At 44.7% G+C, this 26256-nt stretch overlaps 3 protein-coding genes across 7 annotated transcripts in view; 1 reads left to right on the plus strand and 2 right to left on the minus strand.

Annotated features, from left to right (window-relative positions):
* The window catches only part of LOC119431389 (zinc finger protein 775), a 26020-nt gene extending 18672 nt beyond the window's left edge, over nt 1-7348 (minus strand). The window contains exon 1 of one of the 3 annotated variants that reach the window (XM_049657387.1): nt 7213-7348. In XM_049657387.1, the coding sequence (XP_049513344.1) occupies nt 7213-7332 (120 nt within the window). In that variant the 5' untranslated portion in view covers nt 7333-7348. The other 2 variants (XM_049657388.1, XM_049657389.1) reach the window with 2 other exon arrangements.
* Nucleotides 6245-26214, plus strand: LOC119431391 (carbonyl reductase family member 4). 3 transcript variants are annotated; one of them, XM_037698878.2, is made up of 5 exons: nt 6245-6377; nt 7531-7676; nt 10686-10934; nt 16145-16298; nt 25279-26214. In XM_037698878.2, the coding sequence occupies exons 2-5, from the start codon at nt 7533-7535 to the stop codon at nt 25455-25457; spliced, it is 726 nt and encodes a 241-aa protein (XP_037554806.1). In that variant the 5' UTR covers nt 6245-6377; nt 7531-7532; the 3' UTR covers nt 25458-26214. The 3 variants fall into 3 exon arrangements, with proteins under 3 accessions (XP_037554806.1, XP_037554807.1, XP_049513347.1); XM_037698879.2 differs by having other exon boundaries at nt 6299-6425; XM_049657390.1 differs by lacking the exon at nt 6245-6377 and having other exon boundaries at nt 6442-7676.
* LOC119431557 (uncharacterized) overlaps nt 25477-26256 on the minus strand; it is a 17301-nt gene continuing 16521 nt past the window's right edge. The window contains exon 4 of the mRNA XM_049657913.1: nt 25477-25634. Within this exon, the coding sequence (XP_049513870.1) occupies nt 25477-25634 (158 nt within the window). The remainder of the gene's footprint in view (nt 25635-26256) is intronic.

Here is a 26256-nt window from a genome sequence, read left to right on the forward strand (position 1 = left end):
GTGGCGGGGCAGTTGAAAACTCGGGGAAGCGGCGCCGTTGCAATCAGTAGCGATTTACATTTTTAAAGCTTTAAATAAATTACACACTTTATGTAGAGCACTTAAATGCGTCATTTAATAAATAGAAGGACCTACCCTAATGACTCAGCGAGTTTATACAAAATGGTCAAAATTGTTTCGGGTCCCTTTAATGATGCCTGAAAATTTTCATTATGCAAATCACCAACAAACGATTGTCAAGTTGCCTGGTAGCTGGACAGTGACAATGCAATAACTCCTTCAGAAAATGGGCAGATTTAAACAATTTTGAAAATTACATTCCCCCAACATCATCATGCTAATGTGAGTGCTCGGGTAAAGAAACTCAAAATGCAACTGAATGCTACGCATAGACACGTACACAGGACTGTGCTCAAACTATGTATCCGTGTGCAGTGTTAATCTGCACATCAAATTTGCTCACCAAAGGTGCATCGACTAACCCAAAGTGATATTTTAGCGAGTACACAACCTTCTTTCCCACAACATTAGTGTACTTAGGAGTGTTAACAGCTTCACTGTAAATAACTATCAAAGGGCAACTGAAGAGAAACGCTACATTAGTCTAGACTGATAAATTATTATTATTCAGTACTCTATTCTCAAAACTTGCTAAGCTTAGTGTATGGCTCCTTTAGAGTACAATGTAGTTAACCATTATCAAGCAAAAAATTTGCTAGACCCAAGCAGAGCTGTCTAATACTGACGACATCATGGCAATCTGGTCCGGGAACTTCATGGCGGTGTCGCATGTCTTTCGTTATTGCGTCTTTTCTGCCTGGTAAAGACTTCTCTCAAAGTAAGAGTAGTTATATTAGTATTTTAGAAGGGTAATTTACTAATAGAGCTCCAATAACTTTGCTGCTTAGTATCCGTTTGAGAGGAAGCGTTAAGCTAAGTGAACATATGGAAATTGTTTTACTCGGCAACCACTGCACCGAACTTAAAGAGGCGTGTTGCATTTAAAAGAAAGTTGAAGTCTACAAACTGTAAGCAATGACTTATGTCATCATATATATATATATATAATGTTAGAAACTTGCAATGTTTAGGGAAATTAAAGCATGAAGCTTACAACTCCAACTCGGGAACAAAAAACTATATCAATTCTCCAATTGAACCAATTGAGACAGTTAAAGCAGGCATAACTGATTTATTAAGCACTGCTCTGAAATATACCATCGATATGTGAGTGTGATATTTGCAAAACCCTCTTAAACATAGCAACGATTTCATGTAAGCCCTAATGTCAAATTTTTGGAACTGCGGTATCTGTTTATGGTGCAGAGTTACAGATTTGTAAACTTTTTGGTTTAACTTAAAACTTGCAATTTTCTGACAATATAGTAAAGAAAAAAAATGAAGGCCCTTAATTGAAATTTTGCTTCCTGCAGTCAGTAGAATTCAGCTTTCTTAAATGGAACAAATAAAATATCATTCAAATCAGTTCATCGGCTGTCGAATGGGTGCATTTCACATGTACTTAAATAAGGAAATTAGAGTTGGGCTTGAGATAAACCTTCTTTTTAAGACAAGTGCTTAAGGTCACTGATGAAGTCTGTCTCCACTGATTGTGATGAGCTCTGTTGCATTTAAAAGAACAAGATTTCCTAACTCCAGGAAGCGGATTTTCAATTATACTCATGTATCACGTCTTTGACTAACTTAGCAATAAAAATGACATTACAATTATGTAAATTGCACCTAATAATACACCTAAAGCAGACAAAATTGTTCCAACTATACACCACTCTGAAATTTATCACTAATTTGTTAATAGGACTTTTTGCAAAACCATCACAAACATTGTATCAATTCCATGTAAGCTGTAATTTCATACATGAATTTGCTTGCTTTAGACACTCTAGCAGATGCAGTACATACAAGTAAAATTCATGCTTCTATTTTTTTCCAAGTTACCGACTTGTGTCAATTTTTGACGAGAATACAAAGTCGTAAATTAAAATTATGCTTCCTAGAGTTGCTAGAACTTAACTTTCTCAAATGCAACAAATTCAATTCGAATGGGCCCAGCAGTTGTCTCACAAGAGCATTTCTGCATTTTACATGTATTTGAATAGGTGGCATCAGAGTTGGCCCCGAGCTAAGGCTTCCTCTTGTATGCTTAACACTGGCCCGAGTTCCATTCAACACATTTAACTGGAAGGTGCTATAGGGGAAGTCATTAATTCATTCACAAGTTCAAATGACAGCCCCCCCCCCCCCCCCACTGAAACAAGATGAATTACTTGACTTAAAGTCCTCACCATCAATCATCACATTCCCATGCATTCACAATACTGAAGAACATCAACGAGCAGTTCCAGTTTGTGCTGTTATGAACACGCAAAAAACGAAAGTAAGGAAAGCGGTGAATGAACGTACAAGCCACACTTGGCTCTTCTCAATAATGCATCAGCTGAGAGAGCTGCCATAGGACATTCCTTTCCCCTTACCTCAAAGCATTTCATTTCTCCATGCAACTTACGCAACCACGAGGAAACAACTAATGGGGCAGTGGACACTTGTTTGCTACCTTATCCCATCCTTTGCCAGATTAACCGGACACAGAAAGACCGCCTCCGTGATAAGGTACTCGGTCATCAGGCGCTTTCCATTGCTTGGCATGTGGCCCTTTGCCAAAGCGATGTCACAATCTTCAGCACGCGCTATAAGATTCGCTGTGCGAGCCAAACAAATCACTATCAGGTGATGAGGCGCACATTACGTCAACGGCAAAAACTGAGCCGCGAGAGAAAAGGGAAAGTGGAGCTTCACGCACTCACTGCCACAGCTCTATACAATGTACTTCGCTATCTTTTATGAAGGTAGCAATTGTTGCAAATAGCAAATACGTTCAAAGCTGTTAATCCGCAAGGTCACAGAAATGAGATAAAGCTGCAAACAAGAGAAGCTGTTTAAAAACATTTCACTACTGCTTCTTAAGCTTCGAAGTGGCACCTCTGCAGAATATGATAATAGGGAGTTTTAGTTTGTCTGTAAACTTCTCAACATTTGCGCATCACCAATTTGCCAGAGCTGTGGATGGCAGTAGCTAGAGTTACTGTATTTGCTATCAAAGGTACGTGGGGAGCATATACAGTCACTCTAGCAGTAGCAAATCTAATGCAACATCTGGTGCTGTTTTGTTTAACTACAATGTGTTTGAACCATTTATGCGTTGCACCAGTGTTATAAAAAAAAAAGAAAATAATTAAAGCACTGCATGTTATCGATTATGTCGCTACCAATGCTTTGCACCAGCAATGCAATATTTAGGTCACTGCAACATTAGTTTTGTATGCTTTTTAGTTAGACACTGTGTCACCAGATGTCGCTACCCGTGTTGTTGCTGTCGTAAAAATCTCTGGAAGCCCGGTATTCCGCAAGCGGTTTACAGACACGCTAAAACTCTCTACTGCTAAATGTCCTTAATTCTGTGAGAAAGGAAGCTCTGTTCTCAAAGGGAGACTAAACAAAAATAAGTTAACCAAGGCATTACATTTTTGCAATTGTGCATATGCCTGGCTTACCACGAGCAATGGCCTTTGGCAAATCAGACAGGAGGTAAGAAAATGAAATACAGGTGGCGCCAACGCACCAAAATTTGCATACCCAGCTTGCCATTATATTAAGGGTTTTGCTAAAGCTTGCTTGTGCTAGCCGAGCATGTAGCGATAAGTACCACCAGGAATACACCGTATTTGAAGCAAGTCAAAGCTGAACGTGGAAATATTTTGGAACTCTCTTCGCAGCCAAAATATGGGAAAATACCATGAAATCCATGCACCTTTACAATTATCTAATGTAATAATGACTGCGTATTTTTTGGTTGTCTGTGTATTAATGATCTGCCGTTGCTACAATTATCACTCGTGTATATTTTCATATATTTATGAGTTGATGTATTGTGTTCTTGCAATATCTCAGTTTCTGTAACCCCCCCCACCAATAGGTGTGTCACGGTAAACTTTCGATCACAATCGAGCTGGATCGGGATTGAATTTGTCGATGGCAATTGGCTCCTCTGCGCAATCTGCGGGAGGGAGCCAAACATGGTTGAGAATTTCGATCTGAATCGGGCTCGGTCGCTATCGTAAGTGGATGTGTGACACCGGCAATGCTACACAGCAATGCTACGTCCGCGGGGCCTGTAAGGTACTGACAGTAAATTTTTTTTGGTGTCAGTGGCATCACTGGGTTAACGATTTAGACGTGAAATTGCTGAAAGGAATGTTCGGTGGCCCTAATTTCCTCTACTAATACTCATTAGGCTATTCTTGCCAAAGAAACAGACAAATATTTTAACCAAAATTTCACCAGTGTTAACTCATTTTGCATTTCTTCGGGGTCCCGACTGCTAAGAAGGCAGAAAGTAAAATGTTCATATTGCATATATAACAACATTTGCATATCCACATAAATAACTTGTTTTCACCAGGGCGAAGGAGATCAACTAAACACTGACCAAGCCCGACACTAACCAAATCCATGCGCATACTGCCATGTGATGTGAAATCAGACAACAAACATGTCTAGTCGATGGCCTGTTATTGTACGCTTCAAAGAGCAAAGAATGTAGCCTTCGTAAACATGCATGTGATAACCAATGTAACTGTTGAATCTGACACATGCACTATATGGCGCAACATTTTGGCACAATAGCATTTAACAAAACAACATTCGGTGGATGATGAAATGCTACCACTACGCAACAGAATTTATAAATCACCGAAGCGTACTCGTAACCGTAACTTCTATTTTGTAAGGCGCACTTTACCGCATGAGTTTTAGGACACGAACAGATGAGAAAAAAAAAAAAAGATTGAAATCAACAAACATTAGTTACAGGTTGCCGTCTTTATAACGAGACACGTTGAGCACACATCGAAGTTACGGAGCAGTCAAAAATGAACCGTCCGCTCTTTTCGGACGAATCACGTTTGCCACTGATCACATATGGTAAGCGATACGGGTTAAAGTGCGCTATGCAACTCGGCATTTTTCAGACCAAATACTACCTAAATATTAACTTCTCGTACGTTATACTACAACAAGAACTCGAAAGCGCGTCATAACCCGCCAGCACTTTTTTTTTTTTTTTTCTGGCGCACAGTTAAATAACGTTTCAGTGAACACACTTCATGCATTCGTCTTCTTTTGACACCACACGACCGCGGCAAAGACTGCAAACAAACGCAAAAAGCTGGACACAATATGCTACGAACTATATTGACGAAATTCATTTAACGCGAAATGCGTGCATGGAGTGGGAGGGGAGGGGGGGCGCAGTGGCGCGCATTGCACGCGCGCTACACATGATCCCAGAGCGAAAACAAGCGGGCTTCCCCGCTTAACTTCTCTCACTGCGACGCGATCGCTTGCACTGCGCACTGTTTTGCATCGTGCCACCCGAACGGGAAGAGAAGAAAAATGTAGAAAGGAAGTCACCCTTGCCTACCGCCACCCTTCCCGACGAAGAAAACAGGCTAGATCGACATCGGGCGCTCGCGTCTTGCCCTCGAGGCAGAATCACGGCCGTGCAGCGAACACCGCGCACAGTGCAGTGCGCAGATGCGACGACTGCGTAACACTGGCCTTCGCCTGTGACGCAGGTTTGCCGTGGGAAAACACGCGGAGCAGGCTGTGCGCGCTTTGTTTTGATCGTAACGAGAAGTGGGTCAGAGGCGCCCTCCGGCGATTCCGGGTGGCCCCCACCGTAGACGCAAGGCCTACGCACTAGCATCTCGCTCGGCTCCCAACCACGCGGGCAACGGCGCTTCGCTCGGGACGAATTTGGGCCGCGAATTTTGCCCCGCGCGTGGCATGCGAAGGGAGTGGCGCTTCCCTGTGTCCAAGGGAACGCCATGCAAACCCAATTCGCGCAGCGCGACAAGCGGCGTAAGCCTAAACAATCAACGTAAACACTACCTTGTCGAGTCTTTCCATGGCATCTCCCGGTTCCAGCAGCCTCTCGGAGTGTTCACCAAGCATACGGTTACGTTACGTCGCGCGGTCCCGCGCGTTCGACGCGACTACGATTGCGCCAACACATTTTGCCAATAGAGCTACGCGAAATGACGCCCTACGATTCAGAACAACGCCATTTATTTCGCAAGAGGCATTTCTCGCACACGACTCGGTCACTCGGTGTCACGCCAGTTTCGTAGCCGCCTTGGCCAGCACCGCGTGATTTATAACCACAGTGCCTGCCTCACTGGCATACATACACACAAGTGCTAGAGACAGTGTACAACATTATTCTTTACACGCCGGCTGCCAAAACTTTGTCGCAAATCGTGGCACGTCATCGCACGGACTTGTCACGCTACTACCAGGCAAGCAAGGACCCTCAAAAACAACGCGGGTTTCGCAACACTCGTCGGGTTTGTTGGCCGCTGATGCCTGCGATACGCTCGTGCACGTTCCCGCAGGCATGGCGTGTGCTACCTAAACTACGAAAATATTACTGCCGGAGTGGTTGCGCTCGGTTACCGTCGCGGCAGTTGTGGCTGCGTAAAATTTACGCGAAATGTCTGCCTATTATACGTGACACAAAGTGAGCGTCGCGTTTGTGTGGTCGCTTTCCTTGGCACGCGTTGGAAATGCGAGACGGAGGCGCAGCGACGCCTGCCGATTCCTAGCGTCATGGCAACTGCTGCATGTTACAGCTCGCTCTTCGCACAGTACGCGTAGGCAAAGTTGAGCGCTAGTCCCGATATCAATCTTACGAATACCACCGACATGACCTCTTACATCTAAAGTGACCTCAAACATGCATGTCTTCATACATAAACTAGACTGCACGCCGAGGGACGTGTCAAGTCTTGTTCCGCTTGTTACAAGGGTCAACATTGATTCGCTTTACCAACTCTCGTAATGTAGCGCTTCGGTTGTTATGTTATGCAGGAAGTGGGACATAAGTTGCGCTGTCAGTATTGACACGTCTCACTATGACCGAAATAGTTTGCCAACTCGGCGCCGAGTTCCTCGAGTTCACAAACGGACAATCACCCGCTGCGGCGGCTGTAAAACGGTAGTGCATGCAAAACTGTCGCACAGCATCGATTGCGCAAGACAGTTCTGACACAGTTAACTCTCGCACGCTGCCGTCGTGGCCTCTGTGACACTGTGAGCCTTATCTGATGGCGCGCGCGCCTTTCTCGTTCTCACCTGAAGGAGCAGTGCCCGGCCGATAATTGCGGCGAAAAGCGGTGGGCGCGCGAGGAGCAGCGGAGCGTTGTGGTGCCTGCGTGCAACACACGCTCGCCTCTTGCAATGACTAGCGCTCATTGTAATTTACGACGTCCACAGCTGCGCTGCCCATAAATCGCAGTACTGCGCACTCGCGCGCCTGTCGCTTCGGTCGGGCGCGCACCGCGCCAGCCCGTCTCGAGTCACGATACCGTGAAAAGAGCGGCCACAACCTGCAATGCGGCCCCCCTCGGCTTTATGTGCTTTATAGCGCCTGCGCGCGCGTTGTGCACGCAGCCATGGCGCAGGTTGCTTGCGTCTTCGGCGGCACTCGCGGAATCGGAATCGCCGTGGCGCAGCGCTTCCTGAGGGCGGGCAGCCCCGTGGCCGTCTTCTCTCGGGACCAGAAGAACGTCGAAGAGGCCCTAAAAGAACTAGCATCGGTACGCCGTACACACAACATCGGTTGGCATCTGTTGCCCACATCGTGTCCGAGTTGCCTGAGAAACTGACTTGGGTCTACAGTCAAGAATTCTTGCGCCAGCTAGTGGTCATAGCTTGAGACGGAAATGGCGCATAGACGAGACAGGGGAGGGGGGATGTGAAACAAGCTGTGTTGCCTTGTTTCCATTCACCCGTCGTCTTGTTCATTCCGCTTCAAGATGCTGAATCAACTAATCGAGACGTAAATGCTTCGCACTGTTGGGCGCCGATTTGCTAGAACAAGAGAAAGTTGAGCTAGTTGGTTGGGACTCGTTAGAAAAAGGTAGACGTGCAGACATGGTCATGGGTAGAGGGAAACGTTTGTCTTGTCCGTTTCTCTCAACTTGTGTCTGTGTCTGCATGCCTACCTTTTTCTAACGGGCTTGCTACGTGTCCAATACCGCTCGGTCCACGGTGAAGAATAGCAATAAAATAGCACTCACAAGTATCCGTCCTCATCAATGTCTCGGAGCTTGAGAGAGTGGCATGAAGGTCATGTTTCCAAATTCAACCTTTGAATGTTATTAGTAGTTAAGCGCTATCTCAGTGTCTCCTGTTACAGTAGACTATACTGGACACCAGCACATTTCACGATTTCTGATGACGTACAACTTTGTTAATCTTCATGCATCAGTAAAATGCAAGCTCACACTATTTGCAGAGGAGGTCACAAGTGAGGGGCATGACAAAGCAGCTTTGTGAGCTTATGTGGTCATAAAACAGTCCTGCCTTTTGCATTCTATCGTGCAACATGCGGCATCTTATAAATAATGGTTTAGTGGGAAATAAGGCCAGGCACCTAACACTATTTCTTGCTTTCAAATTACTGGGCACGTTATTCTGTGCTGCTGCCTGGAGTTGAGTGTGTTCCATCTGGGCACAAATTGTCCAGGATCACTTAACTTGGGGACATACAGAAGTAGATCTGAATGGAGAACGGCTGATGTGAACTGATGCGAAGCATAAACATGTCAACACATTGAGGCTCGTGAAACAAACAGCGTGCAACTTGCTCCAATTACCATCACATCAAGGTTGCAGATGTTATAAAACATTAGTCAGTCAAAAAAGACCCAAAGGTCTGTTGCTTCGCAGGCTTCTGAGGAAGAATCATGAAATGACAGCAGGCTGACGGGGTTGTAGCCAGGGGGTTGGCACACCGGGAACCGTCCCCTCACCCGAAATCTCTGTTGTTCTATGAGATGCTGCCTGTCTCCCCCCCTTCTTGAAAAAATTCCTGGCTATGCCACAGCAGGCTGAAGAGATAAAATGTGAGCATCCCAGAATGCTTTGGCTGGTATTGGTGAATGTGGTGGGAGTACAACGCCACTCAGTGATTCAGGTTGCAAAATGGTTGGGAGGTTGTTAATGAGTATCATGTTCTCTAGTTGATGGCAAGGAGAGACTTGGAAAGCATTCATTTGTATTGGGGGATTGACAAATAAGTTATACGCTCCAATTTGGTAAATCATGAAACTGTGTCATAAATAGGAGAGAGGTGTACGAAAGTAATGAGGTCATCTTATGTGGACTTTCTGAGAGTGGAAATGAGGTTTGGAAAGGAGTGTGCAATTGATGAAAAAAACAGAGATACCTTTCTCACCGCTTCTTGATAGTAACGAGCTGTTTCAAGCTGACCAAATTTTTGAAAGCCACTCTGGCTTGCTGAGCTCTCGTTTTGTCTGAAATTACCTGGGAGTGTGAACATCTTGCATTGGTTTACTTTCCAATTTGATGTAAGCTGCTTTGTCAGTAGTTGTATGTGTACCCCCATAACACAGACATTTCCAGTGCCCATTGAAATTATTTCCTATGGTGTACTGAAGGTTATTCTCAGGGGTTCTTTTGTTTCTTCAGTAAGGTGGAAAAATAGAATAGTGCAATGGTTGTACACATTAGTGATTTGTCACATGACTACCATTGCTTGAAAGCAAACATTTACAGTAGCGTTCTTGCTGCTTTTGTGCTCAGCAGCTAATTTAGTGCATGTATCAGGTCTAACAAAAACCTTCACACCTTCTGCATTGCAACTGGTCAGCTCGGTGTGTGGTTGCTATCCACACAGCACATACACTATATAGAATGAGCGGGCAGGATTCATTCACTTTGATCTTCTTCTTCTTTCTGGGGTTTTACGTGCCAAAACCAGTTCTGATTATGAGGCACGCCGTAGTGGAGGGCTCCGGATTAATTTTGACCACCTGGGGTTCTTTAACGTGCATTACAACGCAAACACACGGGCGTTTTTGCATTTCGCCTCCATCGAAATGCGGCCGCCGAATCCCGCGACCTCGTGCTCAGCAGCGCAACGCCTTAGCTGACTGAGCCACCCCGGTGGGTCATTCACTTTGATGACTCGAAAGTAATTTTATCACAGCAAAGCTACACCATTGTCACAGCTATTATACATTGTTGTCGACCCAACTTCTCACCGTGATCTGCAGATCTTCCTTGGAGTTCTTTCCTTTTTTTTTCTCTCTCTTTTATAGGTGGCACTAACAGGAAGCACTAACAGGAATTCGGTTATGGACTATCTTCTAGATTGTAGGCTGCAGTTATGGATTATTCTAAAATCACAAATAATTTTGTTCAAATGAAAGGAAGGAATTGTGAAAAAAATGTTCTCTTGCCATCTCTGCATTCTCTCAGCCTTAAAAGAGAAAAAAGCACGCACAATGTCGCCTTCATGTACTTCCTCTCTCTTGTCTCTTATCTCAACTTCCATTATCATTATCCCGACCTTCTACTACAACTTTAACTGGCAAATCGTGCCTTTTCGTCCGTAACATTGCCACCATTCTGGCCTTGTTCTTTGGCTGGCTCATTTACTGACAAGGATGCCTACCCATTCTTTCTACACAGTCCTTAAAACAAAATAACTAAGTAATGGCAGAATCATCTCATTTTCATGTGTTTTCTCCAAACTAAGTTGCAACAAAACTGTATCACTTTCACACACTTTCTTTCAGGAACCCGGCGTTGTGCATGGACGCAAATGTGACGTCCGCAATGAAGCGAGCGTGAGAGAGGCCCTGGCTTGGACAGAAGAGCAGGTCGGTCCTGTGCACTACCTCGTGACGGCAGCTGGCATTGGCCTTGATCGCCTGCTTGCCCAAACAAGCGAGGCCGACATCCGGAATCTTCTTGACACCAATGTCATTGGCACACTGTTCTGCGCCAAAGCGGCCTTGAAGGCGGGAATGCTGCGCCGCCGAGAGGTGAGAACAACCTCTGCCTGAGGGGCTTGTCCAAGTTTAGTGAGTGAGTGGTAACTGGGTATGACACCTAGCTCGGCTGTGGGAGGTACATGGTTCAATACCTGCCGTTTCACAACCACCACTACGTAAGACAGGTACGAGCAGCTCCCCGGCCCACTGCCCAACTTTCTAGGGGCGTGTTTTTTGAGAGAGTGTCTCACAAAACGATATGCTTGCTGTGCAAGAACCAAAACAAACAAAGCAACACGCAAATCTCAAAAAGGGCGTCTTCCAGTACCATGTTGACAATTTTCTAACAGGTGGGTGTCCTTCTGAAGTGTTGAAGTCTCGTGCTGGCCAGGCATGTGTCTGGAAGCGCGCTTGTGACTATTTTACTGGTAGGTGTCCGGCGGCAGCTCTCGTCTGCCTCCCACGGCTGCGACAGATGCTCTACTAGGAGGCCATCTGTGGTTGGAGGCGGCCTGTGGTTCGTACACGGAGATACAAGCAAAGCACCTGCACGTACCAGATGAGCCTTCTCACAGAATTTCGAGGCTGTGGAGAGTAATTATTGTGTAATTGTATGCGCCGTTTATGCTTAGCAGGCAACGTTGCGGAAGCTGTGCGAGTAGTGCAGTCATGGCAGTCTCACTCCACATGTTTCTCAGGGCAGGTGCTTTACAGCGAAGCTGTCAAGCGCTCAGTCTCCAATGGTCATTTCCGCATGTAGAAAAAAACTCTCATTGGCTTGAGCATTTTTTGTTTCGCACTTTATATTTCAGTCTGAGAAGATTTAACATAAAAGGCAGCACTGCCGGTGTTTTGTTTCATGACATTTGTTTATGGGCTGTCATTCTCAAAATTCTGAGGAGCTGTATAAACTTGGATATGTAGCAGCACCAGCAACGGGCAGAACTGTTGTCAACGGCGGCGGCGTTTTGCCCGCGTTCGCACCCAGTGCGCGTGGCGTTGGTGACGTGTTTATGAAGAACGTGCCAACCTTTGCCGTACACCCTATGGCAGTGTACCGTAGCGACCATAAGTCCATGGTCCCTGTGATCACTAAATAAATGAAAACCACCTGATCATATATATTATTCATTCTTTAATAGTTCAAATAACCAATTACACCATCACATCTTAATAGTCATAATGGAAATACATAATTCCCACCATAGTACAGCTTCATTGGTCTTTCATCTCCATCCCAGTGGAAGGGCGGACAGTTTTTTGTTTTTTTTTTTGATCTCCGACGCTTTGTGGGGAATAACTGCTTCATATATCACAGCTTCAACTTATGGGTGCAGGTTGAGTGAAATTACATACTATTTGCGTGCCTTTGTGTGTATGTGACATATTATATGTCGGTTGCGTGCGCAAGCAGTGCGCTGTGGCCACTGATCACAGAAACATGTCGCTCTGCTCGTTCAGCGGCAAATAGGTCCAGATCCATGACACCTGTGCAGCTAGTACATTATGTTTTGTGACATAAAGGTATGAGACAATATTGCATAGAATTACACGACGTTTACCTATTCTTTCTTTCATATGATGCACTAGTTTGTGGTCGCATACGCGAGCAGTCAAAGAAATCTCTCTAGCTATTGTATCATTGCCTGCTATGTGTGAAACGCAGTATAGACCTTTTAACAGCCCCTCACCAGGTTTGGGCATTGCAAACAGACAACTGCTGTGCGTAGATTATGCAGCATTGATTGTGAGTGCAAAGTGTTATGGCCAATGTACACTGCGAAAGCAGACGAACATTTTAACAAAGGCTTGTATGTGCTTCTCTCCTTCATATCGTATTAATGCACTTTACAGCCATGCAGTATAAAAATAATGCTTTTGGGAAACGCACTTGTCAGCAAATTTGTGATCGTTTGCAGCTTTTGTTTGGTTAGGCGATCAGTACAGCCTGAAAGCGAAAGTATGAACAAGGAAGATTTATGCAAATGGTCATGAGCTTTTTGACATATGGCTCAGTGAATGCAAGCATTAAAGCAATAACATTACAAACAATGATAACCAAGAACCAAACATTAATCACATCTCGCTGTGTAGTTATGTAATTGCCACCACAAATATACTCGCGTTTACTGTTGTGCCAGTTGTGTTGCTGGATCCATTAATTGGCCATGTTGTGGTGATGGTGAAGAAATAATCACTACCAAAATCTGTTGGGCTAACCCGTGCCAGTAACGACAAGCAACGCTCAAATCACAATGATAGCAACGAGTAGAGTCGTCGGTCGGTGAATCTGAACTAACGAGTCAAGTGTTCGCTGGCTGTTCATACATTTATCAACATTCCTTCCAGTGTAATTGCTGGCTCTCGTGTCCATTTGATAATGTATACAACAGTATTCATGTCGCAGGTGCATTCTGATTAGACAGGACTTCGTTATAGAATCAATGACAACTTTCAAGCAATTTCAGATACTGTAGGCGTATCTTGCATCAGTTGGTAACCGGATAACAGTGATAATCTGGTGAAAAACGGTCACTGTCGGAAAGTAAACTAATGTATGCATGACAGTTTAAAGAAAAATAAAAGTACATGGGAACTTTCTGCCTTTGAACATGAGAGCTATAACTTTACATTAAAGAAACATAGGTCAAGAATTAGACCGCCAAGGAACATCTTGCTGCGTGATTACTGTGACAATCACTCACATATTTCTGTGGCAGTTCTAATGTGCAAATTGTGTAGCTGGAGAAGGTATATGGGCACCTTTCGCCTTTGAACATAAACTTCTGTTTTCTATAAAGTGCGCACATTATACACTTTGCTGATACTTGTGTAAATAGCAGACGGACTTGACCCGTGAGTTCGGATTCGATGTCTGATGACCTTGCTTGCCACTATCGTCGTCATTTGAGTGTCACCTGCTTTTCTGGCTAGAAGGTTGCCCAATAAATAGTTAGATGTTGAAGTGGCACTCTTGGCAACATTTGTCATTCGTCACTGCAGCATTGCAACATGTCTGATCACTGTTAATAGTAACTGGACTGAAACTTCCACATTTAATGTCTTCCTGTAGTTTTTAATTTGTAATATTGTGGCATAGTAGTATTAACATGGACGCACCAATTCTTGTGCTGTCTCCTAAAACACTATAGCAGGAAAGGTTACACAGCTTGCTTTAACAAATGTGCAAGCAAGCCTCCCCCTGTCGACGGTTAAGTACCCCCGAAATGATGCTGCATCACGTCGCAGCTGCTATCTCAGATAGCATATCTAAGCTTTCCCATAGAAGTTTGGGGACCAGAAAAAAAAAAAAGAAGTTGAGGGACTCTGGTAGAATGAAAGCTGCAAGTTACATTGGGCAGTCGGAACAAGAATGTGCTTTGCGTCTCAGCAGAGAAAGACAGAAAGCTCTCACTCTACTGCCAGCCCTTCCATGACCCTTCTACCTAAATTGGTGCCATGCAAACCAGGTGCGAAGCCAGGATTTTTTGGTGGCGGAGGGGGGCTAAGGCTGCATATGCCCACTCAGTAGTTTCCAAGAACCTTTCAGGTCTCTCATATGATTTTGGCGTTGATTATTATGGTTATGTAATGCCAGGTGTAGTTGTAAACAGGACAAAAATTTCTATTCCACATAGTGCAAATCTGCGCATGTACAATTCACATACAAATCGAAGTAAGTAAGTACAAATCCACGTGCAGGTGCCTTGTGCCGGCGTTATATTTTGTGGCTATAGTTACATGTGATTGCTTGCTTCATAGCAACGTGTGCATTATGATGAGAGAGAGAGAGAGAAAAACATTTATTTAGACCATCGAGATCGTTGATCTTGAGGACGAGTGGGTGGTGTCCTCATTCCAGGACTCCACTGGCCATGGCTGCTCGACGTACTTGCTGGACGAGAGCTTCTTGTCCCGCCAGGGTATCGCCGGTCAGCTTCTGGGCTGGCTCCTCCGCATTCATTTTGACTGCAGTGCTTTGTTCTTTGTAAGCTCCCATAATAGCCACACGTTTGAAGGATATGCGACTTTGTCCGTAAGTGACGTGCCAGGCATAAAAGGGAGCAGGGCGCCGGCCAGAAAAATTTCGGGGGGAACTGAAGCCCTGTCAGCACCCCCCTGGCTATGCCACTGATGCAAACATGAAGGGCCAACGGGTGATATTACAAATTATTGATATAACAAATTAAATCTGAATATTTTCTGGCTGACATTAGCATGTAACAAATATGTGCTTGTAACAAATATCGGATATCGTATAATGAAGATATTTTTGTGTTGTATGCAAATTCATTCTTATGAGGTTCATCTATAATACACACTATCTCGTTTAGAAGGCATGTTGTTGCAAGATCACCCTTGTCCCCTCAGTGAGTCACCAGATGATCCCTTCAGAAACACGTTGCCAGTTTTTTGGTCCTACTTTACTAGTCTATCCTCTAGCTTTTGGTACACGACATGCAAGATGGAGTATGATTTTGATCATGATGATGGGTATGATGTATCTGTGGCGCAAGGACCAATGATGGCCATAGAGTGGCAAGAAATGAGTGCAGTTTTGAGCTGTGGCCTTTGCACAACTTTGTACACACAATTTCGAAGCATGGACCCAGCTGAGTGCAGGCGTTGGCTTCCAAGGACCAGCTACTGGAGTACGTTTCCCAGAACTTGAAAGTGGGTACTGCCTTTCAAATATCTGTACCTTCATATGAAGACAAAAGTGTTAAGTAAATTATAACATTCATCTTGTTTTGCCAAATTGCCAAAAAAGTGTAGTAACACTTTCGCTGCGGCAGCACTTTTTGAAGTCTCGGTTCCCGTGTGTGATAACCCGTCAGTGGGTCATTTGACATTCAGTATTTCTCTGGTCCGTCGTGACCCACTGGTGAGTCACCAGGAATTGTACTCTTATGAAACTTCCTCTTGGTGCTGGGAGATGGCTCCACGACACGTCAGATTAGAAGCAACAATAATTGTTTCACTTCGCTGATTTATAGCAAAGATGTCGCTTGCGCACTGCAAGAAAGACTTGCATAGCTGCACAGAGGGAATCACTGTCATGACCCACCCATGACCCACATTGTAGTGAATGCGTTAATCTTAAGTTCGATCCTCTAAGCAACTTTTAATGCAAACAAGCATGTTGTGAGCACCCTTTGCACAGTCGCCGCATCTTGTTTTTGTGTGGATAAATGAGCTAGGAAGCTGCGATGCTGGTGTTAGATCTCGAAATTTCTGTATTTCCTCTGTCTTTTCTATAGGGCTCCATTGTCAATGTGGGCAGCGTCGTCGGTGAACGAGGCAATGTTGGCCAAACTGTCTATTCTGCCAGCAAGGCTGCCCTAGTGGGCCTGACTCGCTCGTTGGCCAAAGAAGTTGCCTCTCGGAACATCAGAGTCAACATGGTTCAGCCAGGTGCGTAGAGCCTTTCCTAACTTTCTGCTTAAGAAAAAAGAAAATTTTCACAGGTCTCTGCTAATCCTAGCAACCTTAATATTAATGGCAGTGACACTGTGTAGATTAGGAATGCATAGGGAAGTTGCACAGGGGAGTGATCGAGTCTTTGTATCACAGATTTCAGCATGGTGACACATACTTAACATGCTCAGCAGACCAAATGGCACGGGCCATCGGGAGATGTACCCTGATTTGCCCTCATGGCAACTGTTGCATTCGTCCCACATACACTGACTTTATGATGCGCCTTTCCCTTTCCCTGAAATCTTTTACGAATTCTGGCACCACTCTTCGTGCACCGTGCAGCTTGCTGTTGCCTTGTCAAAAATTCAACACGACCTACTCCTACTCCTCGGTACTGATCACATTGCCGGTGCCTGCAAAGTCCTATGAAGCTCTCCCATATTGCACTGTTAAATTAATATGTTGTGGCGTCTCAGTAAAGAAGGTTGTATAGCATGCGACCGTCTGCGCTGAGTATGTGGGCTTCTCATTTATGTTTGCTGGCCGTTTCCCTGTGTAGACAGGAAAACTGACATTCCTTCTTTTGTAATCATACCTTGCTTCCGCCCCGCATGTTATACTGTAATTGGAACATGGGAGGCCTGCGAATAATAATAATAATAATAATAATAATAATAATAATAATAATAATAATAATAATAATAATAGGCAGCCAGCGGAGAGTTCACAGGTTTATCAAAACCAATTATTAAGTTTTTTTTGCAATTTATTTTTGTGGTGCAGTTAAAGCTTAATACAGTAAACTTCCATCAATTCGGCTCCGGTTAATTCGATCCCAACCGGCGCCCCTGAATTTGTATGGGCCCAAACTTTCGTTATTTCGATCCTAAGATTGGCCATTGCTGGATAATTCGAACCTGACGAGTCAGCATGCATGTGCCTGACCCCTAAGATGACCCCAATAGCGACCCCTTTACTGGCAGCGTCTTCTCGGCAGAGCTCAGGGGACAGTGAATGCATTGAACACACGGGATCTTTCATTGGAAACACCTATTTTCAGCCTGCCCTAGGGAGATTTTCAAGCAATAACAGTACCTCACAATGTCTGATTACAGTATTTTTACGAACCAACAACACTGTTCGCGACATTCACATGCTCTGCCGCATAACACCAATGTATTGCGGCGAAGGTACATTTAGAAATTCGTGCGGCAAAGCTGACATTCGGAAACTGGCCGCCACTGTGCAACACATATTGCCCATTTTTCTGTCTAAAAAACTGGGTGCGCGTTAGTTTTTTACTGTGGACACATAGAAAACGAGCGGGTGTTAGATTCAGATTCATGTCGAAATCGGGCAAATACTGCCAAATGACTCAGTAGTGTGTTTTAATGTTTTTTATGAATCTTGCTTAATTCGACCCGCCAGATAATTCTATTAATTCCGTCGATCCCGTCAGGGTCGAAATAACGGAAGTCATTGTATAATACACACCGACATAACACATTATTGCATATAAGGAAGTAAATCTAAAACTTTTCTTGCTGATATCGTATAAAGAACATCTGCTCGTAACAAATATTGGATATAATGAAGGTGCAGTATTTGTGTCGTATGCAAAATCGTTATAATGAGGTTCCACTGTAATACATACTATTTTATTTGCTGTTGCATGATGCGCAGTTGCATGCTGTTGCATGATGCGAGAGCCTTGTTGACAATGACATTGTGAACAAGGCTCTCATGGGGAGCTGAAACGTCTTTTAAAATGCCCCTAAACCACTCTGAGCTCAAAGGTGAGCGAGCGGTTTCTGTCTTAGCTTTGCTACCCTTTCCACAGGTGCTCTTTCCTTCTTACTGTGTATTTCTTTAGAGGTCACGTGGACACTACGTCAGCACTGAACGTAGACACATGAACACTGCATCAGTACCAAACTTTATTATTTGAAAATACCATCAACTTTCAATTACCAGGACTCCGTGATTTCCGGCTTCACGGTCTTTCCACTGCACGCATAGTGCAAACCCTGCTACACGACTGTGAAATTAGTTCATTGTGCATGACAGGCAAGCAAGACATTGAGGAATAGTGGGCATGTGATGCATGGCAAAGGTTTGCTAGCAGAGAGGTTGGAAATGATGTCTCTCATATAATGAACCAATCGACAGCTTTTAACCTAGTGATGCCTGGATCACCCTGTTGGTGTCACGACTTGTGAAGAAAAGACCGGGAGAGGAGCACGAGCTTGTTTTTTTGAGTTATCAGAGGGGGTTTAGGGACCCTTTAAATTAAATAAGTTTTACTTTGGTTGGGGGCTCTGTTTATTATTTACGATGTTATTGCACAGTGTCTGCAATAAGGCTTCAGCAGACCACATGCACTGTTTTGATGCCCGCATTGGTGATGATGAGCTGGCATAAAAGTGATTTGGCTGCATATGCCTGTGCGTCGCAGCATCCTATTTTCATTTATTTCCCATGTATGATTGACTTACAGATTACTTGTATGAACACAGGGAATTGATGGCTGTTGCTGACAGCTGTTTTTTGCTATTTTAGATCTTTCAGTCACACATATGACGATTCATTGTGCATGCGAGAGCTCTTTGGTCCTTAAATGCACTAGTAATTGGCAACTTCAATTGTTTTTAGGTTGGACAGAAAGCATAGTAACACTTTACATTTGCTTTCCCCAAGGACTTCTGGCATTCTAAAATTTTCAGTGCAACATGAAGTTGGCTGTCTTTCTGCAGAATTTCATGTCACTGGTACTTGTGTGGTTTCTCAAGCACATGTTTAATAGCCGGGAAAACACAAGTCAGTGTCGCAAGAATGTGAACAATGATTTCCTTGTGCTCTAAGCAGATTTTTTTTCGAGCATACAACTAATTATGTGTAATCATTTGTGCTGTTGTGGGATTAGCAAAGATCATGATGGAATGTGAACCTAACCATTTATATAAAGGTTGCCGTCACTCACTGGATGTCACAGTAGGGGCACTTGCACTGTTGTTAATGTCTTGCAACTACAAGGGCTTACATGGTTGGGCATTGCTTGATTTCTTTGTGTAATAGTAGGTGAAGTGAGTAGGCAATATTTGGGACATTGTGCTTCAGAAAAGTTTTGCGTTGAGCAAGAAGAGTGCTAGGTCGATACGGCTTGCCCCTTGTTCTGACAGGAAGTTTTGGCATTTTGAACTGTGTTTTTGTTTATAGCACTTGTATACATATATACTTATGTAAACAATTGAATCTCATTATGATGAAGTGTCATTCGACACAGAACAGGTTTGTGTTAAGCAAGAAGAGGGCTAGGTTGCTAAAATTCGCTCCCTGTTCTGACAGGAACTTTTGGCTTTTTGAACTGTGCTTTTGTTTATAGCACTTGTATACATATCATCATCATCATCATCAGCCTATATTTATGTCCACTGCAGGACGAAGGCCTCTCCCTGCGATCTCCTATTACCCCTGTCTTGCGCTAGCTGAACCCGACTTGCCCCTGTGAATTTCCTAACTTCATCACTTCACCTAGTTTTCTGGTGTCCTTGTCTGCACTTCCCTTCACTTGGTATCCATTCTGTAACTCTAATGGTCCACCGGTTATCCATCCTACGCATTACATGGCCTGCCCACCTCTACTGTTTCCGCTTAATGTCAACTAGAATATCGGCTATCCCCGTTTGTTCTCTGATGCGCACCGCTTTCTTCCTGTCTCTTAACGTTAGGCCTAACATTTTTCGTTCCATCGCTTTTTGTGCAGTCCTTAACTTGTTCTCGAGCGTCTTTGTTAACCTCCAAGTTTCTGCCCCATATGTTAGCACCGGTAGAATGCATACTCATGTATACAATCGAATCTCATTACGATGGAGTGTCATTCGACAAGCAAATACCTTCGTTATTTTCAATATTCATCTTTATAAGCATATATTTCTTACATCCTGGTATTAGTGAGAAACATTCTAGATTTAATTCGTTGTATGTGTTCAAGGTACGTCATCAAAAGATGATGGTTGGCTTACCGCATTCTCCGGAACAGAAAGGATGGGTTGACAAACAAACCCACCCCGCATGCATGTAAAAAAGTTTCGACTGCTTACTGGCATTAGGTTCACTCCTGATCTGCTGAAGATCAGAGGCATGACATGGGAGGTGACAAGGAACATTTAGGAGTTTAATTACGGAGTGCTTATGTGACACTCAACATTACAAACAATGTAAACATTCGCAAAGTTTAACTAAAGGCAAGAGGTGTTGACGAAACATAAACAAAAAAAACTCTCCCATGACACATACAACAAAACCCACTACGTATAGATATACGATCGATAATAAAATAGTCAAAAACACGACTAAATGAAAAAATACAAATGGAAATAAACGTGACAAACACAACATTAGAAAAATATACGATAAGAATACATGATGGGTAATATAAGTGAATGATTAAACCCGATAGAAAAGTCCGGCGGAAAGTCTCAGAGCGTTGGAAGACATGGGCTTATTGGTGGAGTGCAAGTCAAGAGAGTGATCCGAAGAAACATCAGGCTGCTGGTTCCTCTCTGTGGTGGTTGCTGCCGAAGACAGTGACGGACTCGGGCAACGCGTTGGTTTTCTTGTTGAGGAGCCCGGCTTGGGAAACTTAGCCTGCCGGCCACTACTTCCCTAATCCCCGAGGTACGTCCGCTCACCCAGACTTCCGAACCAACTCTACCTCGCAATGCGCGCTGACAATTACTTCAGGAACCGGTCGGGAGGCTCATGGGAGAAAAGGTAGGCTGCTATCTCTATATATCTAGCCGCGTAAAGAGTGGAGGGCAAGGGGGTGGTGTGGCAACGCGGAGACGGGCACACACTTTGTGACGTCTGCCAAATTTCACGTACATGCACGCACACTCAACATGCTGGTCCAGAATGTCTCGCCGCTGATGGTTATATGGAGTTCTCTTGGGAGTATGGTTCTGAATTTCTTTACTGCTTGAGCACCTGCTACTCTTGACACACCCAAACGCCGCAAACATTATGCATCTTCATGTGGCAACACAAAAGAGCAGTTCCTGGCCAAAATAACAAGCAAAAAATGAAAATTACAGTGATGCAAAACATATAGGCTGGGGAGGGAACCCTAATACAGGCGGCCGACTGCTTGTTTAAGCTTCCACGTGGTTTCGAAGATGTCTGCACCTCGGTAGGTCTTTGAAAAGTGTTCGTTGAAGCTGGCTTCTCAGCGGTATGGTTGCTTGTGAGGAATTGCTTTATTTCACAACCTGGAGTTTCCGGCTATATTACTTAGATGTAACTCTAGTGCTGTGATCTTCAGCTATTAGGGAAATGATGATTAATAACTACAAGGGATTCATGTGATCTTTGTGCTTGGGGCTTCAGAACATTCTTGTGGCTTTGACAACTATGTTTCACCCACTTTACTTGCTTAAGTTTCGAAAGAATCCCATTTTTCTAAACGCACAAGGCAATGAGACTCTGCAAACAGGCATAATCGCCACGACTTGTGTCATGTGTAACAACATCGGTAGGTCTTTGAAAAGTGTTCGTTGAAGCTGGCTTCTCAGCGGTATGGTTGCTTGTGAGGAATTGCTTTATTTCACAACCTGAGAGTTTCCGGCTAATATTACTAGAGGTAACTCTAGTGCTGTGATCTTTCAGCTATTATGGAAATGATGGTTAATAAGTACAAGGATTCATGTGATCTTTGTGCTTGGGGCTTCACACATTCTTGTGGCTTTGACAACCATGTTTCACCCACTTTACTTGCCTAAGTTTCGAAAGAATCCCACTTTTCTAAACGCACAAGGCAATGAGACTCTGCAAACAGGCATAATCGCCACGACTTGTGTCGTTTGTAACAAAACATTCAATTGGAAATTATCAGTTTGCAAAGTTACAAAGCTACTCGAAGCCGGAAGGCCGAAGTTTAGGCAAATCCATGTACTAGCCATCATTCCCATGCATGCAGCTTCCGCAGACGCTAGGGCCACAGTTCCCTCTAGTAATTTACGCATAAAACTATGGCGATAGCTATATCACACGCATACCATATACTGAAAGGTGGTTTCTCCGCAGTAGGAGACACTTTGCAGGGAAGCTGTCTTTAAGCAGCGGTAAGTATTGATTGCGTACTGTTGCTAAAACTTCAAGGCGGCGTTGCCACTTGGCTTTCGATATTGCGGTGTTTTAGACTGACCCAGCCTGCTGTCAGGGTGAGAGTCGCCTTTTAATGTGATTGGCATTCTCTGCTAACTTCGCCTAATTTTCTGTATATCTTGTTCGTCTGTCCTCGGCTAACCTATTTCACTCCAACTTGGGTCACTGGGTCCTGCTGCTGTGTTGAGCTGTGTGATGCTGCTGTGTTGAGGAAACCATGTTCGAAACAAACCATAGACCAACTTGGGTCACCGCAGTACCTGTGCCGCTGGGTGTGTGCCACTTTTGAAATGATACAAAAAGAAAATCCTTTAAGATTTCTTCGATGCTAGGTGGAATCGAACCTGCGCCATATATATCCAGACAATCTTGTCTGAATATATATATTTCGACCCGCAGGGGTGGCGGTAGTTGCTGTGGCATCTCGCTGCTAAGCCCGAGGGCGCCGGATCAAATGCCAGACTCGGCGGCCGCATTTAGATGGGGGAGAAATACAAAAAAAAAAAATGCCCATGTACCATGCATTGGGTGCATGTTAAAGAACCCCAGGTGGTCAAAGATAATCCGGAGTCCCCCACTATGGCGTGCCTCATAACCACATCGTGTGTTTGGCACGTAAACGTTCAGAATTCAATATATTTAGGCACAGGCCACGTGTGGACTTCGTGGTGGCCCCGCTGATGGCGCAGCGTGTCCAGACAGGAGCCCGGCGGCAGTGCATGCCTCACGCATGGCGCGTTTTGGCGGCGGCAATATGGTGTGTCGCTAAATGGATTCAGTGCTAATTGCATTCACATCGATAGTAATCCTCGAGTTGGTTTCAGCCGCAATTTTATTGGTACTGTAAAAAGGTCATTAGCTCAAATCAATATTTCCTGTTTAGTGTCCCTTTATAAGTATTGGAGCATATGAGCCGGTATGGCATGCCCTCGGCGGCGCCAGTAAATAGTCTTGGGATGTTGGTGGCGTCCAAACCAGGGTTGATGTCAGCACAAGAGCCTCGGCAGCGTCCATAAAGCCGGTATATTCCGATCGCTCGCCCGCACTATGCGACAACAAGACGTGCACATATCAGCTTAACGCCAGTGAGCACAGAGGTGTTGGCAAGAACGTGCCATTGCAAGGAAGTCCGATGTTCACATTATTTTCACGTAAGTGTACGTTTCAAGCACTTCATTGAGCATGTCACGCTGGCGAATTATCGAATCGGCGCAGATGGTTTATTGTAGGAAATGAATGTGTAACTGCCTAAGAACACAATTAAGAGCATGAGGTAAGCCACCGTCTTTTTTTTTTTCACATGGGGAATACACCGTGATAACGGTAGTAATGACGTTCTTGAGTTTCTAATAACTTTCCAGGAACACATGGCGCAGCAAGCAAATATAGGTGTACCTTAAATACCGAAATGTACACTTTCAAGTGAACTCGTACAGGATAATAAGTGTTACAATCAAGTAAAACAAAAGTATGTGTGACTGAATAGTTTGATAAGTACGCTCACGCTCTGGCGTGTGCACGGCAATATTTTTCGATAAACATAGCATAGCCAGTGTCCGTATTAGCATTTTACTTGAATATACGAGAGGCACAAACACGTCATGTCTCAACCGGGAGTAGTGCCCTGCTTTGCTTCTTGATGGCAGCTCTATACCAACAGTAACAGAAATAGCTTAAGACAGCAGGAATATAAAAACAACCATCTTGGTAGTGTTTTCCACCGCATGTTTCAATGGAGACTCTGGTATCGCCGCGAGTAAATGTAAAAGCTTTATTGTGATAGCATTTACAGGGGCACTTCAGGCAAATTTTCGCCATCCTCGCCGTGATGTCCATATAAAGTCCAAGTGCGATAAGATCCTAACGCACCCCGCGCACCCTATACTGTTGGTGTGAAGAAAAGCCTGGGAGGGCGAGCCGAGAAGTATGGTGCATTGAAGCGTGCTGTCTTCTCACACGCCCCAAGTTGGAGGTTTCATGATCAAGCTCGCACAAGGCAGCGGAGGGGCAGGTGAGCGAACGTCTCCTTTTGGAACCCGACCGTGGCTGCGTATAGCTGTCCGCGTGGCTAAGCGCATACGCGGCCCGTGGGCGCTATCTTGGAGGTAATCTCCGGCAAGTGCAAATGCTGGGCGAGCTGTGACTGTAGCTTCATGCGCGCTGTCTTCCATGCGCTATCCGTGGAGGTCGCGTAATCTCAAGTTCCGAAGACGTGTTGAAACGAGAGGCAGCACGAAAGCGGGGGTACGGTCCCATCTGTTGGCGCTTTTCATCCCCTCAGAGTTGCGACAGAGTGTGTCCGCGATCGAGTAAGATCATGTTTGCCTATGCGTGCGTGCATGATGCCATGCTTGTTAATTTAATTAGTAAGCGAATGTTTACTGCAATTTAAACTGCCGATAAAACTAGCAACTTTACATCGTGTAGTTATCTTTGCTATCGCTATCGATGCTTCACTTTTCAGGCGAAACAGCAACTTTTTACGATTAAGAGTAACATTTAGGAGGACGGCAGTGACACACACGCATGACACAGACGTTTGGCCTAGCAACGCCATCTCTTCGCGGCAGCAGCGCCCGCCTTCCTCTGATATCAGTTGGGTAGTGCTGCTGATGTGTGCGTGCGTGTCCTTCTGCTATATATCCTTTGCGCCAAACATTCACCAGACGGGGCCAAAGAGAAATGAACGGAAACAACACAGATGATTAGGTGGCTTTCGCTGCTACATATATATTTTTTCGCACTTGTTATGCACTTGCAATGAACAAAACACATGTGACAATCTTTTTTTTTTTCTTCTTTGCTTTCACAGGTTTCATAGACACTGGCATGACTCGCGCGGAACACTTGCAAGCAGTGGTGGGCCGCATCCCCTTGCAGCGGGCTGGCCGTGCCGAGGAAGTGGCACGTGCGGTGCATTTTTTGGCAAGCAGCAGCTACATGACGGGGCAGGTACTGCCCGTGGACGGGGGCCTCAGGTTGGCCATGTGAAGAGCGCAATTAAAACCGCTCAGGCGCACGGGGCGGTCCCGGCACGCACCAGGGCCGCCCAGGACAGGCCATGGGACAGCACCAGGGGAAGCAAGAGTTCGGCCCCTTCCCAGGGCCAGGGCTTGCCGACGTTCGGGCAGCAGCGCATCGCCGGGCATGGGCTGGTTGCCCACACGGCTGCGCAAACACAGGAGGAACGCAGAGATGTGACCCATCCGGTCCTGGAGTTCGAGTTCGCCAACTTTCCTGAGAGAACAGAATATGCAGCAGTGCATGGATGAAGCACTTTCACCTGACTGCTGTTTCATATCATTTACTTACATCGTTGGTCCCCATGGTTTGGGTTGATACAGACTTAGTATTAGCGCAAGCTAGAATGTGATAGAAAAATGAACGAGGAACCTTAATATGGTAGCTAATGTGACGCATCCATTGTTTATGCTCACATTTGTGGATAAATACATTGTGGAAAGAGTTCTTGCCATGCCATTCAGTGCACGTCATGGAGATTGAAGCATGAGGAACATACAAAGGTTCACATTTATACCGCGCAGGAAAAGAGAAAGAAAAAAGTATGTTGTGAATGCAGTACAATGTACTGTGTTCACAAGAATGTAGGTACTATGAAAATTGGTGTTGTCTGCTGCTAAGGCAAGGGACTAAATGGATTTTCAGAGTGACGTAATATATTACCAGGTGGAAAATTTTATTGTGCTATTGTTTTTTGAAAGAATGAATATTAAAACGGTTTACAGTTTGTGTGTTTTACTCCACTCCACTGTGTGGTCTTGACTTAGCA

This window comes from Dermacentor silvarum, chromosome 10 (assembly GCF_013339745.2).
Source record: "Dermacentor silvarum isolate Dsil-2018 chromosome 10, BIME_Dsil_1.4, whole genome shotgun sequence".
Classification (NCBI taxonomy): Eukaryota; Metazoa; Arthropoda; class Arachnida; order Ixodida; family Ixodidae; genus Dermacentor; species Dermacentor silvarum.